General features: G+C 43.8%; 3 protein-coding genes across 5 annotated transcripts; 1 reads left to right on the forward strand and 2 right to left on the reverse strand.

The window, feature by feature from the left end:
• The first annotated feature begins 17 nt into the window (after positions 1-17).
• On the forward strand, positions 18-4,198 carry gucd1 (guanylyl cyclase domain containing 1). The gene is made up of 6 exons (XM_028996022.1): positions 18-351; positions 668-752; positions 849-1,014; positions 1,795-1,886; positions 1,955-2,196; positions 2,686-4,198. The coding sequence occupies exons 1-6, from the start codon at positions 345-347 to the stop codon at positions 2,775-2,777; spliced, it is 684 nt and encodes a 227-aa protein (XP_028851855.1). The 5' UTR covers positions 18-344; the 3' UTR covers positions 2,778-4,198.
• On the reverse strand, positions 4,195-12,460 carry upb1 (ureidopropionase, beta). The gene is made up of 10 exons (XM_028996021.1): positions 12,312-12,460; positions 11,772-11,943; positions 11,551-11,638; positions 8,288-8,382; positions 7,450-7,611; positions 6,621-6,790; positions 5,615-5,696; positions 4,962-5,004; positions 4,434-4,588; positions 4,195-4,353 (listed from the first exon to the last, which is right to left on the reverse strand). Exons 1-10 carry the CDS (start codon positions 12,413-12,415, stop codon positions 4,270-4,272), a joined length of 1,155 nt encoding a protein of 384 aa, XP_028851854.1. The 5' UTR covers positions 12,416-12,460; the 3' UTR covers positions 4,195-4,269.
• A 212-nt stretch (positions 12,461-12,672) lies between these two features.
• On the reverse strand, positions 12,673-14,824 carry c8h22orf15 (chromosome 8 C22orf15 homolog). 3 transcript variants are annotated; one of them, XM_028996938.1, is made up of 5 exons: positions 14,720-14,824; positions 14,505-14,591; positions 14,063-14,185; positions 13,708-13,782; positions 12,673-12,993 (listed from the first exon to the last, which is right to left on the reverse strand). In XM_028996938.1, exons 1-5 carry the CDS (start codon positions 14,742-14,744, stop codon positions 12,866-12,868), a joined length of 438 nt encoding a protein of 145 aa, XP_028852771.1. In that variant the 5' UTR covers positions 14,745-14,824; the 3' UTR covers positions 12,673-12,865. The 3 variants fall into 3 exon arrangements, with proteins under 3 accessions (XP_028852771.1, XP_028852772.1, XP_028852774.1); XM_028996939.1 differs by having other exon boundaries at positions 14,505-14,588; positions 14,720-14,767; XM_028996941.1 differs by lacking the exon at positions 14,505-14,591 and having other exon boundaries at positions 14,720-14,819.
• Between the last annotated feature and the right edge of the window lie 841 nt (positions 14,825-15,665).

Consider the following 15,665-nt stretch of genomic DNA (forward strand, 5'->3'; position numbering starts at 1 on the left):
CATGGCACGGACCCGGAAGTCGGCAGCGTGCAGAAGACGGGGCTGGGACCCGCTTCCAGAACACGACTCCACGCCCGACGGCGGCGGCCAGGCGTGGCGCGGCGCACCGGACATATGTAGCGCTGGCATGAGCCTCTCTGCTCGCGTTTCCGTGTCATTTTCCGAGGCCGCCGTCCGCCACGCTCCCGCCGCGGGATACGGCGAAGCCGGGAGAGGCGCGCCGCCGCGGTGCGCGGTTAAACCGAGCAGCGACAGTTCTGCTCCGGGGCTGGCGTCTCGTTGACACGCTTTGAGGCTGAAAGTTCTTCCTCCAAGAAGTCCTGGCGAAGGAAAAAACGCACAGAATGACAGGTAATAAAGGGGGGAAAAGTGGCGATTATTTACGAGCCGTCAGCGTCTTTGCGAGACCGCGTTACTTCTTCATGTCGGCACCGCCAGCTGGGTAAACTCAATTCGTCTCCGGCTAGTTTACGTTTTAAGAGTGCTTTTTATTTTGGTTTTCTAATCCCAGACGCGCATAATTTATTAATCTGAACGCGAGGGGAGTGTTAATGCTAATTTGCCCGGGTTGCTACCCGATCGCTCCTCAGCCGCAGGCTTCCTGTATCAGCCCTCGAACGCGTATGACTTTTTTTTTTTTTTTTTTAATTCGACATTCTCTTGGCAGATGATGTCGTTCTGTTGAAAGTACCAGCCATCCGGCAGCAGTACCACTGGGACTGTGGGCTGGCCTGTTCAAGAATGGTGCTCAAGTAAGTGAGACGTTTGCAAATAGGTCTTTTCGAACCGGTTCATTATTGTTATTATTTGTATGTTTATTTGTTTGTTTGTTTTTAACCCCTGCCCAGGTATCTGCACCCTGTGAGTGAAGACGACTTCCAGGGTGCCTGTTGGGAACTGAAGCTGACCGAGAGTGTGTGGACCATTGATTTGGCCTATCTGATGTGCCACTTGGGCGTCAGACATCGCTTCTGCACACAGACACTCGGAGTAGACAAGGGATTCAGAAATCAGGTATCGCTTATACACTTTGAGTGCGAGTTCTCTAAAGTTGCACTTTCAAATGTATGACTTGATTCTGTCTTGAAATGTTATGGGCACCTACTTTCACACTGGGGCAGTGGTGGCCTAGCGGGTAAGGAAGCGCCCCCGTAATCAGAAGGTTGCTGGTTCGAATCCCGATCCGCCAAGGTACCACTAAGCAAAACACCGACCTCACACACTGCTCCCCGGGCGCCTGTCATGGCTGCCCACTGCTCACCAAAGGTGATGGTTAAAAGCAGAGGACCCATTTCGTTGTGTCACCGTGCGCTGTGTTGCAGTGTATCACAATGACAATCACTTTTTTTTTTTGCCCAGTGTGAACATTTACTGAATCAAAACAGGACCAAATGCTTTGACATGATTGGTGAATTATGGGTACATTTTGATGTAGCTTTCAGTGATACACAGCAGCACAGCACATGGTGAAATTTGTCCTCTGCATTTAACCCATCACCCTGAGTGAGCAGTGGGCAGCCATGACAGGCGCCCGGGGAGCAGTGTGTGGGGACGGTGCTTTGCTCAGAGGCACCTTGGCAGATCGGGATTCGAACCGGCAACCTTCTGATTAAGGGGCCACTTCCATAACCACTCGGCCACCACTGCCCCATGCAAGTGATTCATTGGAATCAAGAGCAAGAGGAAAATGATACGATGTTTAAAACTCACCGACTGATTCGGACCAAAGCAAACAAAGTAAGGTGTGAAAGCGCTCTGAGAGGATGTGCACTGAACTTTCTTCTCCATCCCTAGTCTTTCTACAGAAAGCATTTTGACACTGAAGAGGACAGAGTGAATGATTTGTTTTTGAAGGCTGAAAGCAAGGGTGTGGTGGTGAAAAAGTGGTAAGTGACTCATCGTCGTGGTAACATGTAAGTTGGAGTTTGTAACCTTTGGTGGTCTCCTCCCTCAGCTCTGTGACCATCCAGGAAATTCAGGCCCATCTGGACCAGGGCCATGTGGCTATAGTTCTGGTCAACGCTGTGGTGCTGGTGTGTGAGCTCTGCTCGACGCCGGTCAAATATTGCTGCTTTCTTCCCGTGGGCCAGAAGTGTTTCTGCAGGAAGCCGGAATACCAGGGTCACTTTGTGGTGGTGTGCGGCTTCAACCGCACCACGGGCTCCATCTTCTACAACAACCCGGCGTACTCTGACCGTGAGTGCTCTTTCTACGCAGCACGACTTCCATCAGCAATTAACAATCAATAAAACCGATAATAAGACTCTGTTATTCACCTGATGCAACAATGCTTTTTACACCAAATTCTGTTGTTGCTTATTTTCAGATTTTGAAATGAAATGTTTATTTGTTTAGATAAAAAAAAAAAACTTTAGAAGTGAAGTGATTGTCACACATGATACACAGCAGCACAGCACACGGTGCACACAGTGAAATTTGTCCTCTGCATTTATCCCATCACCCTGAGTGAGCAGTGGGCAGCCATGACAGGTGCCCGGGGAGCAGTGTGTGGGGACGGTGCTTCGCTCAAACCGCTTCCTTAACCGCTAGGCCACCACTGCCCCTGTTGTTGCCCTTTGTTCAACTTGAGTGTTTAGTGGTTAAGCTGCTAGCTGTAAAAAAAAAATAAAAATAAATAAATAATAAAAAATCATATTTGACACAAGCACTTCTTTTTTTTGCCAGGTGTGTGCTGCACCAGCATCAGTAACTTTGAAGAGGCAAGGAGGAGCTACGGGACTGATGAGGACATTTTGTTCGTCTTCAAAGAAAGCTGATCTCGTCCGGGTGATTGCCTCAGTCCTAGAATCAAGGCCCTTTCACTACGTGGTTGGCTGTCTAGCCTGGTAGTCGTTTCTCCTACAAGACTCCTGTGGTCCTGGTAGAAAGCAGGCAGCGGGCCTCACCTCAAGCTGTCCAGTCCGGAGCTAAAATGCGTCTGAAAATGCCGCCGCAGTATCATCTCCATATGCTATGGTGCTAGCCAATGGTAAACACTCAAATACATTCAGTAGTTGATACATGATAGAAAAACCACACAACACAGCCTACTTTTATAGCCTTTTTAGTATCCTTTTTTAGATAACAGGTATAGTGAGCTGTCAGTTTGTCCATCTCTGAATGAGTGTTTGGGATTTTCACAGCCGTTTGGGGATGAAATGTACTGAAGCCGCAATGGAACCGATGCTTTTTCAAAATCTATGGTGTAATCTCCATAGCCTTTAAGCTTTTCGTGTGTCACCTCCTCAGCGTATTGTGTGTTCGTCGTAACTTTTTTTTTTTTTTTTTAATAGTCAAGAAAATACAGAGGTTTTGCTTGCTCAGAAGAAAAAAAAAATCTCAGGTAAAGATTACGACAACTAATGTCAAAAAGTGACAAGGTGAGCCAGAGCTGTGCAATACACCAGGTCGGCACTACGTGTAAAATGACGGAAAACGAGATTGGTGCTGTTGCTCCTCCATGTCTAGCCTGTCCACACAGCATCTTCTCAGTGCATCCTTGCTAGTCATTAAACCATGTCTTCAAGTCAGAGGTGAACCGCCTTGCTAAGAACAGTTAAAAAAATCACTTAATCTAACTATACAGACACCTTCTCTAATAACAGTAAGATTTACAGTATTGAAAATAAAAGTCTGTTTAAGGGCTTCTCTGATTTGTATGCGACTGATTCGACTCAAGTGTTCTCAGCTGAAACCTTGAAGGTATTTGAGTTTAAGACATCGGCATCCTCCTCGTTGCCAGCATTATTTCACTTTTTCGGGATGTGTGATCCATGCTTCTTCATTCCTAATGTGTACTAAGGTTCATCCACAATGTTGACATCTACAAAATAGATGAGCAAGTTTGGTTTAGTTTAAATGAACCAGCTAGCTTTCTTTTAAAAACCTTACAGTACAGCAGATTTCAGATGGGAATGTGGGTGGTTGTAGGTTGAAAGACCTCTACCCCCCCACTCCCTGAGTGTTTTTGATTCATGTATGCATTTTTTTGCACTATGGTATTGTACCAGCCATGATTATGTACTATTTAATATATTTGGCTCCCCCTTCTGTTTCTGCCTCAAACTGCTATGATTAATTTGTAATTTTTTTTTTTTTAAAAGAGCAAAATGAATGTTCAATTGCGGAGTTAATTTTTTTATGAAACACTATCATTGCATTTTCAGTATGTGATCAATAAAGAAGACCTTGTTGTGTAGTTTAATTGTATTTTTCCTCCCCTTTATTAAATCATAGCTGTACATGATCAGCAAACACCTCTCCAATGTTCTACTCCTTGATGATATTTGGCTTGAAGTCATTCTGGACCGCTTTGGTGAGCTCCTCGCCGTACATCTCATACCTCCCCGTCATCTGCAGAGACATGCACACCATATGTAGGGTGAGCCAACTCTGCATTACCTCTGGTTTAAACGCAAAGACTGATGGGGCACCTTGAAGTTCCACTGGTCTCCAATTTGGCGGGTCAGGTTGAGGTCCAGTTCTGCTATGAGGAGCCCATCACGGATTCTGGACAGGCCTGGGGAACGGCTACCATCTGGCGCGGCCACGTAGCTCGAGCCATAAAAGTGTCCAAATTCGTGGTGCGCTGTAGTACGGCAGTTTAAAATCATGCAAATTTGAATAACCTTGTAATTCCTTACTGAACAAATCACCCAAGTTTGCACAAGCCGATCTGTTCAGATTACAGATACGTGCACGTGTAACCTTATAGTGAACGAGGCCCATGTTCCCCCTGCTACATAATACGATGGTAATGAGGTATGGAGTGGTTAACAGCATGTAAGGAGACGCTCTCTGGCAACCTGACACCCCTTCACAACGGCTGCTGTCAACAGGCCTGTTCCCGAAGCACGCGCTGGTCAGCACGTCACCACTTGCCACCACACTGCTGGTGCAGTGCACCATGGGATAAAGCGTTCTCAACGCTCTGCATTTTCATTTAGAAATAGTTTACTCACCTTTCCTCCCATCCCCAGAGGTGAACTCATTCTTGAAATGCTCCTGCAGTAGAGAGGATGTGGAGAATCGTTTGGTAATTTTATACAGGTCAGTTAAAAGAAACACTGCATTAGGCTAATCAGTGCACGTACGAAAGAGTTACGAATGTAGGGCTGTGCAGGGCTATGATTTAAACATACTGATGATGTTGGCTCAAGGGCATGGGCGTGGTCTGCAGATGCGGACTTGCAACAAGATTAATACTGAGGTTAAATAGTGTAGGCAGTAGAGGGCAGCACTGATTAGGACATCAGCTCTGAGCGACGCCACATAAAACGATGATGGTGATGTTTCATTCACAAACAGTCGAGAATAACCTCTGTGTTTCAGGGTGCACGTTTTCAAAAGAAGGTGGTAATAATGCAGATTTCAAATTATGCGGTCCAGGGAAAAGAATCCTCTATTGAGTGAAATGAATCCTTGATAAGGTGATGTTTTTTTCAAATGTGCATTTGTGGTCCTTAGAGACATGACAATGTGCATTTTATGTAAAACAAATATGAGAGAAAAAACAAAAAAAATATGATTTTGGGGAAATTGCTGGGCCATATTTGACATGATGTTCCATCTCCGTATTCTGAATGTATGTTGTTACATTTCTCTTCCTACATACCGTTCCAACTCGGTTTATGGCACAGGTGAAACAGTGGTTAGCAATGGCTGCATTTCTTGCTTCAATAGGCCACATTGGCTCACTGAAACACAGGAGCATAACAGGAAAAATGAAATAGCCACACAGATTTGATTAAATCTGAATGCAAGAAAGACGAGTATCAAAGCATATACATTATATTACGTTTTCACAATAAAACATTATCTCTGTATTGACTATATTATGAAATTTATAATTTCCTCTGAAGGATAAATACATTCAATTACTTTAATAATAATGAGTAGCCCAGTGGTAACACACTCGCCTCTGAAAAAGAAGACCCAGGTTCAATCCCCACTTACTACCATTGTGTCGCTGAGCAAGACACTTAACCCTGAGTGTCTCTATGAGGACTGTCCCTGTAACTACTAATGTAAGTTGGTCTGGATAAGAGTGTCTGATAAATGTTGTTAATGTAATGTAATGACGTCATATAGGGCACTATTTTCAAACTGGCGCTTAGTGCAGTGCTCTGGATGAAGAGTTTGACTTTTGTCAAAGGCATCCTCAAGATTTAGATAAATTATTAGATCACACAAAAAAGTACAGCATGTTTAAATCATCCAGGATGGATGCGTGGGTGAGAGCTGTCAATCATATGACTCCTGCACGATTATAAAACATCATTAAATATCTTGTTCTGGTTGATAAACAATTGCACACCAACAATAAAAGATGGTTAGTTTCTCTAGTTCAAGATAACTACCAAGAGGCTCCGTCTTTTTAAATCTCTTTAAGTGAATCATAAGGATGGTTTTATCTTGGTAGTAGCCTAATAGGTAACACACTTGCCTATGGACCAAAGTTGCAGGTTCAAACCCCATTTTGTCTTGCTAAATGCCATAGACGTACACTAGTGAACCAGCAACGCGCTTAGTGAATAGTAATGAGCATTAGTAAATGTAAATAATTGATACTATCCATCAGTGCTTCATATTATGAAAATTGGCAGAACGTGGCAACACACCTCAGCTCTCCGACCGTGGCTGAAGGGTTGAAGATGATTTCTGCACCGTTCATGCTGTACATGAACCAGTTGAGAGGATGGTGGCGTCCATAGCAAATGTTCACAGCAATTTTCCCAAACTGTGTCTGAAACACACGGTGGCCCGTGTTTCCTTCCATGTAATAAGTGGACTGCCCATGGAAAGAGAAAATAATTTTAGCGGCCTGTTCTTGTGTGTTTCCAGTGAGCTGTCTTCATCCATTCGTTAATCCAGCAGTCTCCCAAAAATAGACCACGTATCTTGCTGCTTAAAGAAAATGTAAAGTTGAAGCAATCATAATTGACAACATTAGAACACATAGTAGTATGTGGTCAACAGGATTTTTTAAAATGGTGGCATCAACACACACAAAACCAGCTGCATCATCAAGATCAATCAATACCCACAGTGAAGTGATGAGAAAATGTGATCACGGGACGTTCTATTTACAGGACCGACTAAGCAAGATATCAGAAGATGCTCTCCAGGATCTAAATCAAATTGAGATACAATGAATCCCGGCTGGGATACATTTACAGAAACATCAGACGTCCCCTTGCTTGGGCATTACTGTAACTCACACTGAAGCTAATACACAAAATGCTTTTGTTGCTCTTGCGTAATCATATTTTGCCAGACACAGTCATCTTGTGTTCCTGGACAGCAGGGTCCATGGGGTTTCTCGAGAGAAGATTAGTCAGTCAGAAATGGTTACCAAACAATGTGGGATAGGTCAGAAGAAATTTGGCTCGGCGAGAGAGATTGTCTCCCAATATTTCTTTTTTGGCAAATCCTGAGGTTCAGACTGACCTCATTGAAGTCTCCAACACGGGGAATGTGGTTCTTCCTGGTTTTTCCAAGAACTTTTCCAGAGTTTGACACCACAACCGCCGTGTTCCAGAGTGTTCCGCCGTGGATTTCATCTCGCTCCAAGATGGGGGACACCACAACCATGTTGTACTTTTTGGCCAGCTACAAATTATACAGACCAAATACACAAATAGGAGTGAGGACTTGTGTGTGCTGATAAACTGAAATATTGACTGTAATTTGCATTTATATACTGTATTAATAATAATAAAAAAAGAACCATCAGAATACCCTGCAATTTCCAACATTTATTACATAAGGGAAATATTTAAAGCAGGTGAACTCAGTGTTCTGAGTTCATGTGCTTGGGTGCATGGATGGACGTCATTACTGCATAAAAATGTTATTAGGATCCTTCCCCACATGGTGTGAAATACGTACAAAAACATGTATATCACTGGGATTCAGACAGACAGACAGACAGACAGATGTAGTACTTTATTGATCCCCGGAGGGAAATTGTCGAAAAAATATGATTTTGTTGCAATTATATGTACAGTTTGTTAAAATAAATAGTATATAGTATGACTTAATATGAATGGCTCTAAAAGGTCAAGGGCAGGTGATGATAAACAGAATGTCTGTAAAATTTTAGGGGCTATTGGGGAAAATAATTTAGGCTGGCTGGGAATAGCTGATGCAGAAAAACAATTAACATTAGAAATGTATTTCTACTGTTTAGAATTTAGCATTATATTTTAAACAGGCTGTAAAATGGGTCACTAGCACACGCAATACTGTCAGAAATGTATCATTGCTGATCCCACAGCTATTTTACCTCTTGGCAGAAGCGTGTGGTGAAGCCATCTTCAGCAGACTCTGCAAACTCTGTCCAAGGCTGCCTCTCACGGGTGCAGAAAGCAAAAGGCATCGCTGTAGGTCAGACCACAGATTTGAATGACACAGCCTTCCTACAGACCGCAGAAGAACAGTTTATGAACTCTGTATGAATTCCAGGCCTTGGAGCAGACATCCTGCAACAAGGACATTCCTAAACAGAAATATTTCTTTGTTTGTTTTCTGTATTTTTTTATTTATATGGCGACAAAGGAAATCAGGAAAAGAGAATCCCCAAGTGTGCTGTTGATTTTCCCAGCAGTAAGCGAGGTTATCCGGCGCTGGATGTAGGGGACTATGGATTGTTCCTTGGCAAAGGGCCGCTGAGGGACATCCATGACCGATGTGATGCTACAGGGTGTACCGTTAGAGCATGGGACTTTCTTTCATCAGATCACATCAAAATGTCATGCAGCAGCCAAAACAAATAGAAAGTGAGGCAGCCCAAGCTTGATAATGAAAATCATGCAGAATAAATAAATACATTTCCAACTCCCTCACCATTGAGATGTTATTTGTACAATACAGCATACCCAGGTCTAAACATGCATGTCAGCTAGTATACATGAAATATATACAGCAAATTTGCTGCATATAATAACAACACATTACCACTAAACAATTAGAATGCATGCGATTTGGGGCGGTAACAGCCATCTGAGGGCACCAAGGCCACCCCGACCCCGCTGAATCAGAAGGGTCCAAGAGGGTGAAGTGGTAAATCAAATGCGAACTCATTCATTGATATCTATCATGTTTGTTGTAAGCCGTTTTCAGGAAAGACATTGGCCTTCGACCCAACCACTCTTTTGGTATTTCCTTTCTGACCACCTTTTTGCCATTTGGCATGTGGCTTTGCTTGGAGGCATGGGTAAAGGGGCATGGCCTATTCTTACTTAGGTGATCTTGTGTTGGGTCTGGTGTCTTCAGTGGGTTCTGCAGTTGGAACCCCACCCTGTGATGTACCAGAGGTCAACTGGATCCAAGGTTCGTGGGTAGAGAGTCAGGGGTAACGAAACACCACAGAGTCATTGCATGTGGCAGTCAAGGAAAAACACCGCCTGGGATTCATGGTCTGGTTTTGTGTGGAGCAGAAGGGGTGTGGTCTGGAAGAGAACCTGCCCGAAGACCAGTGGGGATCCAGCCAGACCCATTACAGGTTAATGTCCAAACGATTCATAGCCCCCCCGGAATTCTACAACCAGGAACTCCCAGAGAATCCAGGTGGGCTGTTGTTTACATGCTTTAAATACACCCTGTTGTACCACTCAGACACCCGAAATACCAAGGCTCACGCCCTATACCGTTTACATGCCAAGAATGACAGCAACTCCACCCCAGACACCATCGTCCCAATGACCCACATCCTGGCCCCCATACAATATACTCACCAGGAAGTACTCACCAGACATCTTCACGAGAGGCCACCGAGTGCATATACATACTTATTCTGCTTTGTCCTCAAGTCCTACACTGTGGCCACCATGACGAGCTAGGGTGGGACCCTAGGGTGGGACACACTGGCCAACAGTGAACCCAAGAACTGATTCAACTGGTGGCCGGGGCTCCCTAGTGATGTGACAGACAATGTAGCAACTTTCCAAAATTGCACCGCCAACATGGTCAACATGGTACACCCTCAAGGCCTCCTGCTGCCCATGCCTTGACCCCATCGTCCCTTGTCCCACATGTCTCTGGACTTCATTACCGGCCTGCCTCCATCCCAAGGCAAGACAACAGTACTGGTCACCCATGGCCATCGAGACTGCTACCCACGTCGTCTGGGAGGGGCACCATGGTCCCCCTGTTAATCTTCTGTTGTATTGGGGACCGCAGGAACATAACCTGCGGCTACGCCAACTACTCCGCACATTGGTCCACTAGGCTCTGAACCAGACAGTGGCCTCCATGAAGAGACAAGCCGACCTGGGGAGTGGGTCTGGGTGTTGACCATGGGCCAGAACATTTCTGGGTTCCCTGGAGGGACATCCTGGATGCATCCCTCCTCCAGAAGACAGACAGTATGAAAGGGGGGCGAAGAGGTAGATCAAGATCAAGCTGACTGCCTTTGACTCTTTTGGAATTTCCCTTATGACTTTGCTTCTGATGTTATCGCCACTTCCTGTCTCGCCTCTGATGCTTCATCTCCACCCTAGCTCGTCGAACCCAATTCTAGCCAGCTTCCTTCCTGTACAACTAACCTGAGGTTGGTGATCACTCCTCTACTGCACAACCCCAGCTCAAATGGCAGCGTTCCAAACCCAACTCACCAGCCATTAGAGCTACTAGTAATAGACTTGTTTTTTTTTTTTAGAGATTTATTATTTTTAACATGTTTTGTGTCACATTAAATGTGGGAAAAGGGTGAATACACTTCTGCAGAAATTCAGTAAATATTACTGTCATATTTATTGGCCTTGTATGGTCATAATTGTAATTGTTGGCAATCCCAGTTCTAAAAAAGAAAGATGTATAAAATGCAAATAAAACAGAATGCAATGCACTCATTAACCCACATTTTATACACAACAGAATACGGAAATCTGAAATGGATGCCTTCTCTGAATAAGACAAATGTGATATACCTTTCAGCACTGATGGTGCCTTTTCAGATATGCAAGCATAGTCTTTGCAATTTAATGTCAGCAATCATTATTTGTTCCACAATTTGTAGAACCTCTGCCCCTTTTTAGATCTGGGAGACGCTGACTCTCTAAAATGCACTTTTTATACCCAGTCATGACACTTACTTTTCCAGCCCTTTGCCCCCCTAACCTGCAATCAAATTACAAATTAACTAATCTTTTTCATGACATAACAAAATGTCCCTCTTTCTATTGTATTCTATTGTGAGTAAAATATGCACTTGTAATACTGATTACATTTTGCACCACATTGTAATCTTTAAATGGCTAAAGGTCCCATTACATATTTTTTTTTAGATTTAATTGCTAATGAGAAAAGCTTGAGAAAGTGCACAATACAGCATAAGGGGACAAATTTCAGATCTGACTACCTGAGCTGCCGCTCTCTGAATGGTGAAACAGAATGACCAAAGCACTCTTTACACCATTTCTAGCCACTGCAGGGACAGGCTAGGGGAACTTGTATTAATGTTAAATCTCACAAAGTGACATTTTCTTGATTGGTGACCTTTAGGTATATTTGGGATGTAATTCATCAAAAGAGATGGATTAGACTTACTCCATGCCTCTTGAAAACAGACAATGTTGACGCCGCACATGGCAGCTACCTCGACAATCTCACCCACACGTTTGTGTAGCGCTGCGATCTGAGGGAGAGATTTGCACCTTTTAACATGCATCCCGACACTTTCTTCGCAGCAAACTGGTCATGTGATGCATTTTACAGCCTTCTCTGTGCTGCAAGGCTGCACTGAACGCAGGATGCATGGTCTACATCACCTGGTCCAGCACCGGAGCATCAGTGGGAAGAACAATCTTGTTCTGAATGAGTCCGACACGGACGATCCTGGGCAGTCTGAGCTGTTCGGAGGACGCCTCGAAAACACAGCCCTGCAGATCAAAACCACGCTCCGCTGCAGCATCTGTGGCACTTTGAGGAAAGTCCAACTTCCTGTTTTTGGAGGGCGATCGAAGAATAGAAAAGAATCCAACATCACTGCTCTTACACCTTCTACATTTAATCAAATCACGATAATACTTTTTCAACAAAAGAAGTATATAATGGTGCCTGTGAGATATGACTAATATCAACATAATTTTAACAATACAGGTATTAAGATGGACTTTTTGGGGTAACTGGGGCTGAGAAAGAAACAGAGAGGTGAAGACCTGAAGCCATGTTAAGAGGGGACATTTTTCCTCGGGAACCGTGAGACAAAGTCCGGTTATGCAAACGCGCTCTTCATTATGCAATGGCCGAGTCCGCGTGTTCAGGCCCCGCTGCGCGGTGCTTTTCACGGTCATGGTGGGTTCCCTCACCTGGTCTGCTTCCCGTACAGGATGCGGCGGACCTCGTCCAGGTCTCCCGGAGAAATGTACTTGCTGAGTGAAGCCTCCACGGACTCGAACTCGGACGCCGACATGGTGCCTCGCTGCGGGTTTCTGGGTGAGTGGGTGGTCTTGACTGCACTTGCCGGTTAAAGACAAACTGCAGCGTTTCCCCCACCCACCCCTCAATATGTAACCTCATTTCAGATGCACCGCACAAACAACTGCTGCAACAAGTGTTCTTTTTATTCAAATGTAAAAACAAGCTATCATAACAGTGCATACAGATACATATGCAACATATGAATGATAATGCACACTGAAGAGTTATGAAGGAATAATGACACCCCGGACACATACTGCTGTTTAATCTGTATATAAACACTGTGTATTTAAAGGAATAGAAGGAATGTACAATTGTGTGATTTATGTAAATGGTTTTGGATCGTGACAATTCATTAACTCCATTCTACCCACAGGCATAAAAAAAAAAAAAAAAAAAGACATTGGACGTCCATAAAGTGTAAATATCTGATGTTTGCTTGTCAGTGTTCCTGACTCTTCTTGGAGCCGACGCCGGGCTTGCTCTTGCTCAGACTGACGGAGCCCTTTTTGGGAGGACCGCTTCTTCTGTCCTGCTCCTTACTGGGGTTTGACAGTTTTCTCAGCACCTCTGCAACAAAAGGCAACAAAATCTAACATAACAGACTGGTGGTTATGTAACACCTACTTTGAACTTTGCTCTCGTACTTGACCACTTTCTTAGTTATAAGCACCTTTTAGATGCACGTTAAACTGACTGCACTCACATTTCACTTACAATATCTGTATGTGCACTAAACAGCAGTGGCCAATTCTCATAAATAACGTAAAACAGATTTCTCAATTCTCCTAGATGAGTGGATATGTGGCGCCACCTGTTTGTAGACTATTACACATTTACATTTACAGCATTTATCAGACACCCTTATCCAGAGCAACTTATAATCAGTAGTTACAGGGACAGTCCCCCCTGGATCAACTTAAGGTTAAGTGTCTTGCTCAGGGACACAATGGTAATAAGTGGGATTTGAACCTGGGTGTTCTTGTTCACAGGCGAGTGTGTTACCCACTAGGCTACTAGCACCCTACAGTAATAAATTCTCCCAAATAAACACTGTATTTAAATTAGACCAAAATTTATTTAGGTAGAAGGCCATCATCAATACAGCGGCACTAACGCTGAGAAGAGTGATCCACCACCCAAAAATGGGGGACCTACTTAATCAATAATGTTAATGTGCCTATTTATGTAAAACACGGGAGATATGTGTAATGTATATGTAAAACACATTCATTTAATATAGAATTTGAACTACGCAAGGCACATGCGCGTATGACTTCGCACCTGCTAGCTCTGGATAGCTCTTATTCATGTCCTTCAGAAGTGGCTCATACTTAAGATCTCCATGGCCATCGCCACCTAGTACAAAGAAAGAAATTCTCAGTGAATAAAACCCACTGGCAGTGCCATTTACGTTAAACACATGAGCTCTCCATGCACAGACCAGACGAGACATAGACATCCAAGTAGTGAGGAATAATAATAAAAGAGGAAGCAAAGTTTATGTTCCTAAGGGAAATAACGCTTCCAATTCATGGAAGAGGTAGTTGTCTCAGTAGACACACAAATGAATGAGAAACACATGGACGCTGAGATTCCTCTGAGATTTATGCGAGGAAAATATGAGAGTGTGACTCACAAGACACTCGTATGAGGATGTAGGTCTGCCTTTCCATCAGAATGCTGCCGATGGGCTCTGAGCTCTGTCCTTTCTCGTTCAGGTTCATCAGCTTTCCAGTTTTATCCATCAGATCGACACTGTCTGCAGAACAAAAAACACTCAGAGGTTCACGGGTCTGTTTCCGGACAAACAAGAATCGCTTCAATCTATAAACAGTATTCTAACATGCACTTGACCTAAATGATCTACTCTCAACAATACAAATTACACAGTCCCAAAATACTATAAGCAGTGGTCAGTATTGGAGGTGCTTATGGTGCCTAGTCAGAAATCACCAGCAGGCATTTTTTTTACAGCTGTTATAATGCTCTACCTGAAGCAGAGACATGTGCATCACGACTTGATAGTTAGTTAGGAGGGTATTTCTTTTCTTTACAGTTGATGCAAACATGATGCATACCTTGCAAATCGACACCACACCTCTCTTTTAAATTATGGACGAAGGCTACAGTCCTGCAGTTGACGTTGAATAGCTCCATTCTACCTGCTTCAAAATGAACAAGAACGTTTCTTTACTCATTTGACGCGTGATAAATGAAGCATTGAAATCCACCAGTACAGCCTAAAGCATAAACACTGAAGCGTATTTCCTTGAAAAAATAGCATTACACTCACCCCCGAACAGCACAGCGACAAACATCTTCCCGTCGTGTCATTTACGACGTGGCCGCTCGTAGACGAAATGACTTCACAGCAGCGCTCCCGTGTGTTTTCTTCTCTGTGCACACATTGGCACAATGGGGGAGATGTTAAATCTGTGTTGTTGACTACAAGCACACGTAGCGACAAAGAGCCGCTAACTCTGAATAGCCTCTGCGATGAATGGCAACACTGTGCGTAGTACGTGCACAAGCGAATGTTACTTAGCTTGCCATCGTGTTGCTTAAAAACTTCCTTTTCACAGAGCAATGTCCTTTATTTCTCCTTTGTGTGGAAAATCTAGGCCTGTTTGTCTCCATGGAGTCGAGTTTGGGAAGCGAATGGGTCCTTGTTGCTCGTTTTACTGTCAGTGAGTTCTGGCATGTTTTTGGTGAAGACAACATTGCACAATAGTGAATCCAGCGAAGGAAATAGTGAGGGAAAAAAGAAAGAAGGAGCCCCTCGCGTTGGTTAAATGAGAAACACAGAAGCTGAATTTGCTTCAGTATTTCTCTTGGCTCATTGCTAACGCTAATAGCTTGTTTTTTTTTTGAGAAACTGTGGCTCACAAAAATACAACAAGCTAACTGACATTTAGCCATATTTCACAGAGCAGAGTGACACAAGTCATAGTCTGAGCTGAGGTGACATAATGATGACATGCAGCAGGCTGCAATGTAACAGCGTGAATTATCGCTACTTCTTATGCTAAACTTATGGTATTAAATATCAGGATGGATAAAAAAAAAAAAAAAAAAACCTTTCCCCCTGTCCTTGGCTATTAATGACATAGGCAAGGTGGTAGAATAGTAGTAGCCTACTGGCTAACACACTACTGGCCTGTGAAGCAGAAGACACCAAAGTCACAGGCTCAAACCCCACTTACTGCCATTGTGTCCCTGAGCAAGACACTCAACCCTGA

This window comes from Denticeps clupeoides, chromosome 11 (genome assembly GCF_900700375.1).
Source record: "Denticeps clupeoides chromosome 11, fDenClu1.1, whole genome shotgun sequence".
Taxonomy (NCBI): domain Eukaryota; kingdom Metazoa; phylum Chordata; class Actinopteri; order Clupeiformes; family Denticipitidae; genus Denticeps; species Denticeps clupeoides.